A 15134-nucleotide genomic window follows, 5' to 3' on the forward strand; every position below is an offset into this window, starting at 1 on the left:
GTGTGCAGGGGTGTGCAGGGGTTGATATGATATCTATCCTGATGAAGAGAGAACAGCAGGATGGATGCTCAGGTGTGCAGGGTTGATATCTATCCTGATGAAGAGAGAACAGCAGGATGGATGCTCGGGTGTGCAGGGTTGATATCTATCCTGATGAAGAGAGAACAGCAGGATGGATGCTCAGGTGTGCAGGGTTGATATGTATCCTGATGAAGAGAGAACAGCAGATGATATATTGCAGAGGGAGCAGAAGGCGAAAATGCTTAAGGAGGGAGCACAGCGCTTTCCCTCTTCTTACTGTTCTGCTCTGAGTCTGTGAGGTGTGTGTGGTGGGGGGGGGGGCATGCAGGGGATGGGAGGGGCTTCATCAAACAAAGTGTTGTGTCCAGCAACTTTGAACTGAAGGAGAGAAAAAAAAGCTCAGATGGAAATTAGGCTGAAAATGTATCTCAGTGGTCTGTGAAGTACAGAAACTGTAGGTCGCACACCGGTGAGGCAACTCACGAGGCATTCTTTTGCTTTTCAACTCCCCTCCTCATGCCCCCAGTCACGCCCTTTTTGCAACACCAGTGATTGATGGGAGGTGTGTCCTTGAGCAGGCCGAGGGGGACCGGCCAAGGACGGGATGCGGCTATCCAATTGTTCAGACAGATAAACAAGGATATAAATGTCATTTACGGCACATAGTGATCGATGCCAACAGCCCCAATGCCAGGAAGCATGCTTAAAAGCCCATCTCATTACTTAACCTCAGCTTTTTGGAGTCACTGGATGTTTTTGTTGGATAGGGCCACCTTTCTTTCTTCCCTGTCTCTATGTCCCGGTGTCTTCCCTTAATTTACTACCCATGTAGGCTCTGTCCCTCTTTCACTCTCTCTCCCTCTCCCTTTCTCATGTCCTCCTCTCATCATTGTGTCCTCAACGTCTGACATCACAATATAACTAGTGAAATGATCTCCCTTCATTCATCCGCGATCGTTAAGTGTCAGAACTCAGAAGGCTATTTCATTAGCAAGAGTTAGGTTAATTGTATGTCTGATCTCAGTGTCTGTGATAAGATGCTACAGTGTTTTGGTTTACTGATGCTCTCATAGGTGTGTTTTCATTGGTCCGTGGCTTCTCAACCACAGGCGTGTCGCAGTTGGAGGTTCTGTTACCATCAATGGTTGAGGAAAGCAATGAACATCGTATGACGGGGAGTCATTTGAAGACGAGCTCACGAGCACGCAAATAGGGATACATTGAGTAACTAAATGTATGTAGCACAGCTGACGCTACAACGCTGCTTTCACTACTGCATCGACCGTCACGGCTACTACTATTAACGTTAATAGTAATATTAACACACATATCACGATGATGACCACAATGGGATTGGAAAATGATGATGTTGTGGACTAATTTATCTATGATTCCCCTGTTTGTCTCCAAAGTCCTCTTAATAGAAGGGGTGTTTCCAATGACTATTAAAGCATAACGAGCCAGTCCTTATTTCTGACTCATAGCTTCCAGCTACACTCTTTGGAAATGTCCACAATCTATTGATGATGACACATATCAGTTTTGAGGGATATAAACAATTATTTGAGATACTTCCACAGACATTCAATCCCTTGTCTCAAATTAGATATGCATATTGGCACACGTGAGGTCATACGATAAGTAGGAAGCATACGATAAGTAGGAAGCATACGATAAGTAGGAAGCATACGATAAGTAGGAAGCATACGATAAGTAGGAAGCATTGCAAGGCGACACCGCATGTGTTTTTGGTTTTGGTTTATTGTCTCAAGAAGGAGCTTTCATGACAGCAGTGGCCATTGAATACAAAAATGAATACAGATTCAACACAATGCACCGTGCTTCCCTTGTAATGTTATAGTGAGAATGCTGCGCAGTTGCCATGGAACCCTTTGTTGCTAAGCAATGAGTCGATTATTCGATTTTTTTATATCAGAGGCAGAGTGGTATTTTCTGTGCAATGGCGTTATCCAGTAAATTTGTTTTCAGTTTGCAATTGACTGCATCCATGGACACAAACCTCCCAAATAATGCAATTACACCAGAGTAACATGAAATGGGCACAAATCAGAGTACAGCAACATCAACTTCCTTATCATCTACAAAGAGTACTACTGCAGTCACCACCTGAGAAATAGCAGTGTGATATGACAAGTAACCCATTTCATGAATCTGCATCTTACCTCACTGTATCTATGTATATTTGTGTTTTTTGTAAGGCATTATAAAACACTGTCCCTTTTCTGGTGATCAACAGCAAAAAAAAAGAGGTTAGAGTCAGTGAAAAGCCAGTAGAGGGCACTTCATGGTGTGTACTGCATACATACACTACATGATCAATGGTATGTGGACACTTGCTTGTTGCCATAACAGCCTCCAGTCTTTCTACTAGATGTTGGAACATTGCTGTGGGGACTTGCTTCCATATAGCCACAAGAGCATTAGTAAGATCTGGCACTGATGTTGGGTGATTAGGCCTGGCTCGCAGTCGGCATTCCAAATCATCCCAAAGTTGTTTGATTGGGTTGAGGTCAGGGCTCTGTGCAGTCAAGTTATTCCACACTGATCTCGACAAACCATTTCTGAATGGACCTCGCTTTGTGCACGAGGCGTTGTCATGCTGAAACAGGAAAGGGCCTTCCCCAAACTGTCTCCACAAATTTCTAAGCACAGAATAGTCTAGAATGTCATTGTATGCTGTCAAGTTAAGATTTCCCTTCACTGGCACTATGGAGCCTGAACCATGAAAAACAGGCCCAGACCATTATTCCTCCTCCACCAAACTTTAAAGTTCGCTCTATACATTGGGACAGGTAGTGTTCTCCTGGCATCCGTCAAACTCAGATTCATCCGTTGGACTGCCAGATGGAGAAGTGTGATTCATAACTCCAGAGAGCGTGTTTCCACTGCTCCAGAGTCCAATGGCAGCGAGCTTCATACCACTCCATCCAAAGCTTGGCATTGAGCATGGTGATCTTAGGCTTGTGTGCGGCTGCTCGGCCATGGAAACCCATTTCATGAATCTCCCGAAGAACAGTTCTTGTACTGACGTTGCTTACAGAGGCAGTTTGGAACTCGGTAGTGAGGGTTGCAACCGAGGATAGACCCTTTTTGTGTGCTACATGCTTCAGCACTTGGAGGTCCCGTTCTGTGGCCTACCACTTCGCGGCTGAGCCTTTGTTTCTTCTAGACATTTCCACTTCACAATAACAGCACTTACAGTTGACCTGGGCAGCTCGAGCAGGGCAGAAATGTGACAAACTGACTTGTTGGAAAGGTAGCATCCTATGACAGTGCCACGTTGAAAGTCACTGAGCTATTCAGTAAGGCCATTCTACCGTATTTATACACCTGTCCACAACGGCTACAGCTGAAATAGCCAAATCGATGAATTTAAACGGGTGTCCACATAACTTTGTATATATAGTTTACGTATCAAACAGGGTTGAACTGCCTCTGTGAGCATATTCCGGTCGGGGTGGGCTTCATCCTGACACATTTAGGTCCTGATGTTCTAATGTCACAATATCTAATCACCAACATGCCTCCCAACACCAGCCCTACCATCAGCCAAATCAAACCCGATCCACCTTGAAACCATCCCTTTCTCTGGGGTGCAGATATACTGCACCTACTGCGAGTGATTCCCTCTCAGTCCCCAACCTCCTACTGTAAAGCAATTTGAGATCATTATTATCTTCTTTACCTGTATGACAGAAAACACTGCCAGGGATAAAAACATGTTGAGAGGGGGATTGTTGCCCCTGAAGAGGGAGCCAGTCTAAACGGCCCCAACCACCTGAGGTATTCCTGAAAACACTGGCTGCGTGTTTCATGGAGCATCTCCCAGGCTTCCAGGGACGGGGCCCTCTGTTTATTAAAAACCAAACCTCGGCACTCCAGAGATGCCACCTGCTTTGCGTTTGTCATTTAAATATGGACACAGATGATGGGGCCATCTGGCTGCTGAGTGTAAAAATGGAGGAAAATAACACACGTTTTGAGAAAGCAGTGGACCTGCTCAGAGAAGCCCAAAAGCACTACATACAGGAAGTAGAGAGAGTAGAGGCAACATGTCAAACAAAGAAAGGCAGAGAGGAGTGAGGAATCTGTGTGGAGGGGTCTAGTATATAGCTCTATTGACAAATACACTTGTTTTTCTCATTCACTGGTATTGTCCAAAGATGATTATTCTTCAATGGCAGACACAGGAATGTAGTGCTAATGTTTCCTGTTATTGAAATATTTCGGAAAGTACTCATGCTTTTTTCAATGTTTGCTCTCAGGATTGGATTTATTGTTGGTGTGTGTCTGCATTAGCATTGCTACTAACCTCAGTGGTGATAAATTGCAGGTTGTGCAGTTACTATGCTTCTTGACATAGGGACCACACCCACCGTTGCCAATAGATGCATCAGAAACTCACAGCCTTTATCAAAGACACTGAGAAAACAACTGTAAAACTGTGGATTAAGAACATCCATTCTTCTCCTGTTAAATTAAAACTGTGGCAAAGTGGTAGAATTTGTTTGGTTCCTTGAGGGCTGTGCCTTCCTTGGTAGGGGGGAATGTGCTGAGATCAGAGAGGAGAGAGGAAACTGGCAGACAATCAAAGATCAGGAGATGAAGTTCCTGGATGCTGGACGTTGAGTTGGATCCAAGCCTGACTTTAATAAAGACTTTTTTTCTATACTCCACACTCCTTTAATATGCCACATCAATACCTGGCGAGTTATGGGACTCAGCTGGAAGTAGTCCCTACTCCGGGAGATCAGGTCAGAGTTCGTCGGCAAACAGCATCAGGTCACGCCAGTCAGTGGCTTAGGTGCGGCTTATTTGAGAAAGCAGTGGAAAGTGCTGACACACTGTGATGTGATAATTGCTAATAGTAGTTGGGGTTTGGCTCTGGACATCGATGTTCCCCCATCTCTTTTTCACTCACACACACACACACACACACACACTGGTGGAAAATGTACCCAATTGTCATATTTGAGTAAAAGTAAAGATACCTTTATAGAAAATGACTCAAGTGAAAGTCCCCCAGTAAAATACTAGAGTAAAAGTTTAAAAGTATTTGGTTTTAAATATACTTAAGTATCAAAAGTACATGTAATTGCTCAAATATACTTAAGTATCAAAGTAAAAGTATATATTATTTCAAATTCCATATTAACCAAACGGCACCATTTTCTTGTTTTTATTTTATATACCAATAGCCAACACTCAGACATCCTTTACAAATGAAGCATCTTTGTTTAGTGAGTCTCCAGATCAGAATCAGTAGAGATGACCAGGGACGTTCTCTTTTCAGTGAGTCTGTCAGATCAGAGACAGTAGAGATGACCAGGGATGTTCTCTGTTTAGTGAGTCTGATCAGAGGCAGTAGAGATGACCAGGAATGTTCTCTGTTTAGGGAGTCCTCCAGATCAGAGGCAGTAGAGATGACCAGGGATGTTCTCTGTTTAGTGAATCCGCCAGATCAGAGGCAGTAGAGATGACCAGGGATGTTCTCTGTTTAGTGAGTCCGCCAGATCAGAGGCAGTAGAGATGACCAGGGATGTTCTCTGTTTAGTGAGTCCGCCAGATCAGAGGCAGTAGAGATGACCAGGGATGTTCTCTGTTTAGTGAGTCCGCCAGATCAGAGGCAGTAGAGATGACCAAGGATGTTCTCTTGATATTTGTGTGAATTGGACCATTTTCCTGTCCTGCTAAGTAGTCAAAATGTAACGAGTACTTTTGGGTGTCAGGGAATATATGGAGTAAAAAGTACATTATTTTCTTTAGGAATGTTTATTTATTTGTATTTTTTATTTCACCTTTATTTAACCAGGTAGGCAAGTTGAGAACAAGTTCTCATTTACAATTGCGACCTGGCCAAGATAAAGCAAAGCAGTTAGACACATACAACAACACAGAGTTACACATGGAGTAAAACAAACATACAGTCAATAATACAATAGAAAAATAAGTTTATATACCTTGTGAGCAAATGAGGTGAGATAAGGGAAGTAAAAAAACACTGCAATGGTAGATTTGCAGTGGAAGAATGTGCAAAGTAGGAATAAAAAAAAATGGTGTGCAAAGGAGAAAAATAAATAAATACAGTAGGGGAAGAGGTAGTTTGGGCTAAATTATAGATAGGCTATGTACAGGTGCAGTAATCTGTGAGCTGCTCTGACAGTTGGTGCTTAAAGCTAGTGAGGGAGATAAGTGTTTCCAGTTTCAGAGATTTGTAGTTCGTTCCAGGCATTGGCAGCAGAGGACTGGAAGGAGAGGCGTCCAAAGGAAGAATTGGTTTTGTGGGTGACCAGAGAGATATACCTGCTGGAGCGTGTGCTACAGTGTGTAGTGAAGTAAAAGGAAAAATAATAACATATAAATAGTAAAGTAAATTACAGATGCCCCCACACACATACACAATAGCACACAATAGCGTACACACAAGTACGTACAAATGCATGCACGTGCACACAATCATCTGATTTGAGATCCTGCTTCTTCCATTTTCAGATGCCACTTATGTACAAATATTTACAAAAAAAATATCAAATATATTCCGATGTGAAAACATTAATTGCTAGAAACATTATATCTCAGGCTGCTGTTGACGAGGCGATATTTAGCTTCAGCTCACGAAAGTGCTGCTGCAGGTAAGTGCTTTTATTTTGAGAAAGCCACGGTGGCAAAGTGGATCCCTCTGTTTCATTGAAGCAGGGTCAAAAATATGGAGAGAGAGAGAGCGAGAGAGATCTTTGTGCTTTCTGTTTACTACCAGCGAACAAATGTACTTTGACATCTCTGGGGAAAATTGTTACTGGTTGCCTTCACAAAGCGCAATGGAAAATGGCCCCACTTTTTCCTCTTAAAAAAAAAGAAGAAGATTGATCAGGAAATATGACAAAGCTGCAGGGCATTTAAGAGAGAGGTGGTCTGCCGTGGCAACATGGCAGCTAGAGTTGGAGGAGAGGGGGAAAGAAAATAGGATTACAAAAAATAAGAGATGTGCACTCTCAGTCAAGAAGAGATAGGAGAGATGTGCACTCTCAGTCAAGAAGAGATAGGAGAGATGTGCACTCTCAGTCAAGAAGAGATAGGAGAGATGTGCACTCTCAGTCAAGAAGAGATAGGAGAGATGTGCGCACTCAGTCAAGAAGAGATAGGAGAGATGTGCACTCAGTCAAGAGCAGAGAGATAGGAGAGATGTCAAGAAGAGAATGTACGCGCACTCAGTCAAGAAAGAAGAGATAGGAGAGATGTGCGCACTCAGTCAAGAAGAGATAGGAGAGATGTGCACTCAGTCAAGAAGGGAAGCAGAGATAGGAGAAATGTGCACTCAGTCAAGAAGAGAAGAAGAGATAGGAGAAATGTGCACTCTCAGTCAAGAAGAGAAGCAGAGATAGGAGAAATGTGCACTCTCAGTCAAGAAGAGAAGCAGAGATAGGAGAAATGTGCACTCTCAGTCAAGAAGAGAAGCAGAGATAGGAGAAATGTGCACTCTCAGTCAAGAAGAGAAGCAGAGATAGGAGAAATCTCAGTCAAGAAGAGAAGCAGAGATAGGAGAAATGTGCACTCTCAGTCAAGAAGAGAAGCAGAGATAGGAGAAATGTGCACTCTCAGTCAAGAAGAGAAGCAGAGATAGGAGAAATGTGCACTCTCAGTCAAGTGCTGTGCTGCTGAACATTTCAGTGCCAGTATTAGGAGAAACATGATAATTGTCAGATCTTTCCAGAGTTGGCCGGAGCAAGAGTCATCTGTAGATTATTTGAAGGAACGAACGAAAGTAAACAAACAATGGTCATGGATTTGAGACAAACTCAGAAAATCACTGTTTTCATTGTTTAAATTTGCACAAATTGTAAGGGGTTCTGAGATGCAGTTACAGAAACCATACCCTCAAGACCATCTTTCACAGTCCTCTCTCTCTGTTTCTTTGTCTGTGTGTTGTGTCTCTGGAGGGAAGCTGGAACACCTTTGGCTGGATGAGTTACAGGGCCAGCCTCCTATGCCTGGCGTGGTTTGAGAGATATTTTGTTCAATGCCCAACGTTGCAGTGCTTTACAAAATGTCCTGTTGTGTGTTTTGTGGGTAAACCACCTCTGAAATATTAATGCAACTAAGAAAACATTTCTGCTGGCAGCAAGCCAGCCATTTCAAAAACCCACAGGCAGTATGTTTCTCCGAAGCAAATCTGTGATTCACACCTGATAAAGTGGACAATGCCCAGGTAACTGTTCAAGCAAATGTCCCAAGTGTTGGTCTGTGAAAAAAAAAAATCATAAGTGCAGATTTTTTTCTCATAACAAAGTAAGAACTTACTGGACCGTAATGGCTACTATGGAAGCTCTCAATTGTATGAAAGATACTTGAAACAGGTGTTGTAGTTAGACAATGCTTCATTTCATTTGAACAGATTATCTGCTTATCCTGTAGCTGCACGGTTGTACATACAGGACATACAACAGCTGTATGGAGGAGCCTTTGTTGCCTACACCACTCTTAGCTCAAGGGAATTGTAGTTCCCCTAAAATACATTGCTGTAGTAAACCTGCATTGAACCCAGTGTTTGAAATGTTTCTTCTCCGGCCACTGCTAAAAACAGGAAGAACCTTTTGGAGAAGTCCCGAAACATAAAGTTGGGATGTTACTCAGCCTTTTCTGTGAGCATTTGGTCATTGTTTTTGTGGTCACAATTCCTTCCTCCTTCACCTGATCATCATGAGGGGTTGACACAATTCCCTTGTGCAGAAATGTTGCAATTGTTACAAATCAAGGAGTAAACATTTGGAGTGAGGGGAGGGGGGGGGTGTCCTTGCTTTGAGCTCCAAAGTTGGCGCTGCATGAATTATCACCAGATGTTGTGAAGGTGAAAAACCCACAGTATGACCCACTCTTGGCCTTAATGTTTGTGAATGAAACACGTGTATCCATTGTAATGCCAGGTTACAGATTTAGCCACATTCTGTTTCTATCACTGACGTCCTGTGTGCAGATATACTGTTTCCTCCTCGTTGATGCTCCTATCCAGAGAAATTCACAAGTTAGGTGACATTCAGAGTGTGTTCTTTGTATCAGTACTGTCAGTATGTCTCTGTTGTTTTCCAGAACACTGCACTTGACCTCAACCTCTAGACAGAGAGCTCTTCAAGTGCCACTTTGACCATTCCACTATTTCAGCGTCATTCTTTGACACGACCTCACAACCTTTCAGATGATGGATAAACAGTATATCTGGACAGGTGCAATTATGTTAAATATGCACACATTTTCAAAGAAATTACAAATTGAACTCTGATAATGCACAAGATCCGCAGGTTTTTCCTTGCATCCTGCCGTCACATGTTCAGCACAGCACTTCTTAAAACTAAAGATTCAGCATTCGCTTTGAACAATACAAAATGACAACTGCTATTTCCTATGGGGGTGAAGGTCAACCGGTATATTCTAATATCTTTGATTTTAACAACAGTTAAAGCACTACCCGGGGCATCTGTAGAGGGTTGACTAACTCCACACTACGAAGGCAAAGGACAAATTTAGTACATTTGTCATACACCGTACTTGAGTATATTTGTGTTCAGTTTGAAACCTTTTTTGACCTGCCATTTGCTATTACTTTCTTTATAGACCCACGCACATAATGTTTTTATTTGTTGTTTTATCTGACTCAACACAGATCTAGTCTGTTCTAAAATCCAGGTTGCTCTAAACTGAAGGGCAGCAAGATCTGAATAGAACCAAAAATGTAGGAATGTTGCCTTTAAAGGTCCAATGCGGCCGTTTTTTATCTCAATACCAAATCCTTGCTGGGTAACAATTAAGTACCTTACATTGATTGTTTTCAATTAAAACGGTCAAAAAGAACTAAAAAATTGCTTATTTAGCAAAGGGCAGTTTCTCAAGCAAGAAGTTTGCTAGGACTATCTGGGAGTGGTCTCAGTGGGGAGGGGAAAACTGGAGTGAGCTGTTATTGGCTGAGAGGTTTGTAACACTCTTTCTTATTGGGCTATTAACTAATTTACCACATGGTGATGTCCAGGGCCGTATCCAGGGTATCTGATACAGTCTCTGAGTGAGAGTGACCCTCTGTAGGTCAGCGCCCCCTTGGGCATGTGCCCTGCGTCTCCGGTCGGTAATTCGGCCATGATTACTACACTAGACTAACTAGACTAATTTACCAATCTAAAAAACTGTCAGTGATTGACATATAGCCAGATTAAAACTGCTGATGCACAATTAAGTTTTGAAATTGTACCTTGTGTATTCTACTATTCTCACTCTCAACTGTAAGTTGAGACCCCGATTGAGTTCCTCCCAAAAGATTTGTCAAATAATAATAATAAATAAGAATAATATGGCATCCTCATATGTGGTTATGACCCTAGTGATGTCACCCCATCGAAGGCAACATTCCAACCCAACCAAACAGGCTGAAATTTCAGCCCGTCTTTTCAAACGGCTCATAGACTAAAAGTGCATTATCATTATTTTCACAATTTTACAATATTATTCCAACCTCATAGTGTGGAAATATATACACTGCTCAAAAAGATAAAGGGAACACTAAAATAACACATCCTAGATCTGAATGAATGAAATGTTCTTATTAAATACTTTTTTCTTTACATAGTTGAATGTGCTGACAACAAAATCACACACAAATGATCAATGGAAATCAAATTTATCAACCCATGGAGGTCTGGATTTGGAGTCACACTGAAAATTAAAGTGGAAAACCACACTACAGGCTGATCCAACTTTGATGTAATGTCCCTAAAACAAGTCAAAATGAGGCTCAGTCGTGTGTGTGGCCTCTACGTGCCTGTATGACCTCCCTACAATGCCTGGGAATGCTCCTGATGAGGTGGCGGATGGTCTCCTGAGGGATCTCCTCCAAGACCTGGACTAAAGCATCCGCCAACTCCTGGACAGTTTGTGGTGCAACGTGGAGTTGGTGGATGGAGCGAGACATGATGTCCCAGATGTGCTCAATTGGATTCAGGTCTGGGGAACGGGTGGGCCAGTCCATAGCATCAATGCCTTCCTCTTGCAGGAACTGCTGACACACTCCAGCCACTTGAGGTCTAGCATTGTCTTGCATTAGGAGGAACCCGGGGCCAACCGCACCAGCATATGGTCTCACAAGGGGTCTGAGGATCTCATCTCGGTACCTAATGGCAGTCAGGCTACCTCTGGCGAGCACATGGAGGGCTGTGCGGCCCCCCAAAGAAATGCCACCCCACACCATGACTGACCCACCGCCAAACCGGTCATGCTGGAGGATGTTGCAGGCAGCAGAACGTTCTCCACGGCGTCTCCAGACTCTGTCACGTCTGTCACATGTGATCAGTGTGAACCTGCTTTCATCTGTGAAGAGCACAGGGCGCCAGTGGCGAATTTGCCAATCTTGGTGTTCTCTGGCAAATGCCAAACGTCCTGCACGGTGTTGGGCTGTAAGCACAACCCCCACCTGTGGACGTCGGGCCCTCATACCACCCTCATGGAGTCTGTTTCTGACCGTTTGAGCAGACACATGCACATTTGTGGCCTGCTGGAGGTCCTTTTGCAGGGCTCTGGCAGTGCTCCTCCTGCTCCTCCTTGCACAAAGGCGGAGGTAGCGGTCTTGCTGCTGGGTTGTGCCCTCCTACAACCTCCACGTCTCCTGATGTATTGGCCTGTCTCCTGGTAGCGCCTCCATGCTCTGGACACTACGCTGACAGACACAGCAAACCTTCTTGCCACAGCTCGCATTGATGTGCCATCCTGGATGAGCTGCACAACCTGAGCCACTTGTGTGGGTTGTAGACTCCGTCTCATGCTACCACTAGAGTGAAAGCACCGCCAGCATTCAAAAGTGACCAAAACATCAGCCAGGAAGCATAGGAACTGAGAAGTGGTCTATGGTCACCACATGCAGAACCACTCCTTTATTGGGGGTGTCTTGCTAATTGCCTATAATTTCCACCTGTTGTCTATTCCATTTGCACAACAGCATGTGAAATTTATTGTCAATCAGTGTTGCTTCCTAAGTGGACAGTTTGATTTCACAGAAGTGTGATTGACTTGGAGTTACATTGTGTTGTTTTAAGTGTTCCCTTTATTTTTTTGAGCAGTGTATAAAACACGTTTCTGACTGCACTGGGCCTTCAATTATTCACTTTTGACATTGCTGAATATCCACACACTTTTACATCCCTTTCACTTCAATGTTTACGTTTTTTGTAAGGAGAAAGAGGTAGGATGAGATACTCAAAGATTACATGATTTGGTGGGCAAGAATATTGACCGTGAAATTAGCGTGATGTACCTGAATCTCATATGGATTACAATTTTATGAAGTTTAAAGAAACATTTAGTCAGATTTTATATGGCTGTTTAAAGCCTCCCAAGAATTGGATTTGACTATTCATCAGCCTCTGCAATTTTTATGATTTTTGTTCCACCAATTTGTTCTTACTCTAAAGCCTGCAGCCTTTTTTGGGTCACTTTCCACATACTGTATGATAAAGGTCAATGGGTTTAAGGAATGGTCTGTTTTCTTCATGCCCATCTTGATACCGTCAGTGGTCTCTTCCTGCTCACACGAGGCTTGTTCCCACAGTGATACATTTATGACAGTTTTCCCAAAAATGTTTGATTCACTCTGCCACATCAGAAATGTCCACGTCCAGTCTCATATGTAATGCATCTAAAAAATACAATAATATCCTTATAATATCCTGATTAATTATTGAGATAACCCGGCATGTGAAGATAATTTGATAATTTTCTTATCTTAACATTAATAATAATAATAATAATAGTTTATTACATTTGTAAAGCGCTTTTCATTACACAGAATAATCTCATAAAATAAAAACCAAACAGAGAAAAACATGCCTTGCTTATTGCATATATTGCATACTACTTTTGCAAATAAAGTACATTATAATCTGTGTACGTGTTGTCCTATGTTATGTTCGACGTGTATTTTTGGCCCAGTGTGAATAATGGTGTGAATTTGTTGTGTGACTGTACTGGCTCTTGTGTTCCCTCAGGTGCCCCAGTCATTGTAGGAATGAGCATCAACATCGCTAGCATTGACTCCATCTCAGAAGTGAACATGGTGAGTTACAAACCCCTTCTCTTACAGTAGCACTGTCCATATAGAACATCGACTCAATGTGTCCCTTTTCATTTATTAGGGTGCGTGGTTAAAGCAAGATGCACCAATTTTATATACCACAATTTTGATAAATTCATTTGTTTCAATGTACAGTATACTAAACACAAATATAAATGCAACATGCAACAATATAAACAATTTTACTGAGTTACATTTTGTTTGAGGAAATCAGTCAATTGAAATAAACTCATTAGGCCCTAATCTATGGATTTCACATGGCTGGGAATACATATATGAATCTGTCGGTCACAGATACCTTAAAAAAAGGTAGGGGCATGGATCAGACAACCAGTCAGTATCTGGTGTGTCCCACTCCTCTTCAATGGCTGTACAAAGTTGCTGGATATTGGAACTGGAACATGCTGTCGTACACGTCAATCCAGAGCATCCCAAACATGCTCAATGGGTAACATTTCTGGCGTGTAAGCAGGCCATGGAAGAACTGGGCCATTTTCAGCTTCCAGGAATTGTGTACCGATACTTGCGACATGGGGCCGTGCATTATCATTCATAAACATGAGGTGATGGCGGCGGATGAATGGCACGTCAGTGGACCTCAGGATCTCATCACGGTATCTCTGTGCATTCAAAGTGGCATCGATAAAATGCAATTGTGTTTGTTGTCCACAGCGCATGTCTGCCCATACCCCCACCTCCACCATGGGGCACTGTTCACAACGTTGACATCAGAAAAAACGCTTGACCACAAAACGCCATACATGTGGTCTGCGGTTGTGAGGCCTTGGACGTACTGCCAAATTCTCTAAAACGACATTGGAGGTATCTTAAGGTAGAGAAAGGAACATTCAATTCTGGCAACAGCTCTGGTGGACGATCCTGCAGTCAGCATGCCAATTGCACGCTCCCTCAACTTGTTGCATAACAAAACTGAACATTTTAGAGTGACCTTTTATTGTTCCCAGCACAAGGTGCACTTGTGTAATTATCATGCTGATTAATTAGCTTCTTGATATGCAACACCTGTCAAAGGAGAAATGCTCACTAACAGGGATGTTAACAAATTTGGACACAATGTGAGAGAAATTATGGAAAAATTCTGGGATCTTTTATTTCAGCTCATGAAACATGGGACCAACACTTTACATGTTGCATTTATATTTTTGTTCAGTATAGTATTGACTCAGGGGTGTGATACTTAAAAATATATATATATTTCTGTACTTCATCTTCAATAGATTTGCAAAACAAATTGAAATAACGTTTTCACTTCTTGTGTGTAGATGAGTGACATTTTTTTTTAAATAAATGTTTAATTCAGGCTGTAACACAACAGATAGTGGAATAAGGGGTATGAATACTTTCTCAAGGCACTGTATGACCTCGGGTGTTGTATTTTTGTTCGGTCTATTTGCAATGCAATAATTCCATTTCAGTCAATCATATTTGGCCTTGCAAACATTGGATAACCATAGACATGTTGTGCATCTGATTTACTTGATTATATTACGTATTTAACTTCTGTTTATTAGAGCGCGGTGAGAAATCAGGCTCAGTCGTTTTCTTTAAAGAAGACAACATGGCTGGTGTCTCTGCAATGACATCATTCTGTCTCTCTGCTCGCCGTTGTATTTTCTTTTCTTTAATGTGGCACAGACACACTCAAGAGTTCACTCCCCCCACAAGCCAGAGGAGCTTTGTTTTTTATTCTGGATTTGTTCTCCCTGTAATGTTGCCATTTCGAATCACGAGAGGATTTTCATCCAGTTTTATTTTTAATTTGTTAGAGGTAGTCACTCATGTACAAAGCTGTTTTCTTTATTTTTAAGAGCACATGAGGCGCTTTGATATATTCATTTTTAATTTCTGAGATTTATTTTCTACTCCGGTGTTTTTGAAGACAGCAAGTTTTATCTTATGTTTGATGTTATTTTAGTTTCCCTGGACATTTGAGAAGGTAGCATTAGGTGCAGGGTTGAAAAGGGTTCCT

The 15134-nt window shown here is 42.3% G+C and overlaps 1 protein-coding gene across 2 annotated transcripts in view; it reads left to right on the top strand.

The window, feature by feature from the left end:
* Positions 1-15134, top strand: part of gabrb4 (gamma-aminobutyric acid type A receptor subunit beta4) — a 57564-nt gene that overhangs the window by 22608 nt on the left and 19822 nt on the right. For both annotated transcript variants that reach the window (XM_064981236.1, XM_064981237.1), the window contains exon 3: positions 13059-13126. In XM_064981236.1, coding sequence (XP_064837308.1) covers positions 13059-13126 — 68 coding nt within the window. The remainder of the gene's footprint in view (positions 1-13058; positions 13127-15134) is intronic.

Source organism: Oncorhynchus masou, chromosome 12 (genome assembly GCF_036934945.1).
Source record: "Oncorhynchus masou masou isolate Uvic2021 chromosome 12, UVic_Omas_1.1, whole genome shotgun sequence".
NCBI lineage: Eukaryota > Metazoa > Chordata > Actinopteri > Salmoniformes > Salmonidae > Oncorhynchus > Oncorhynchus masou.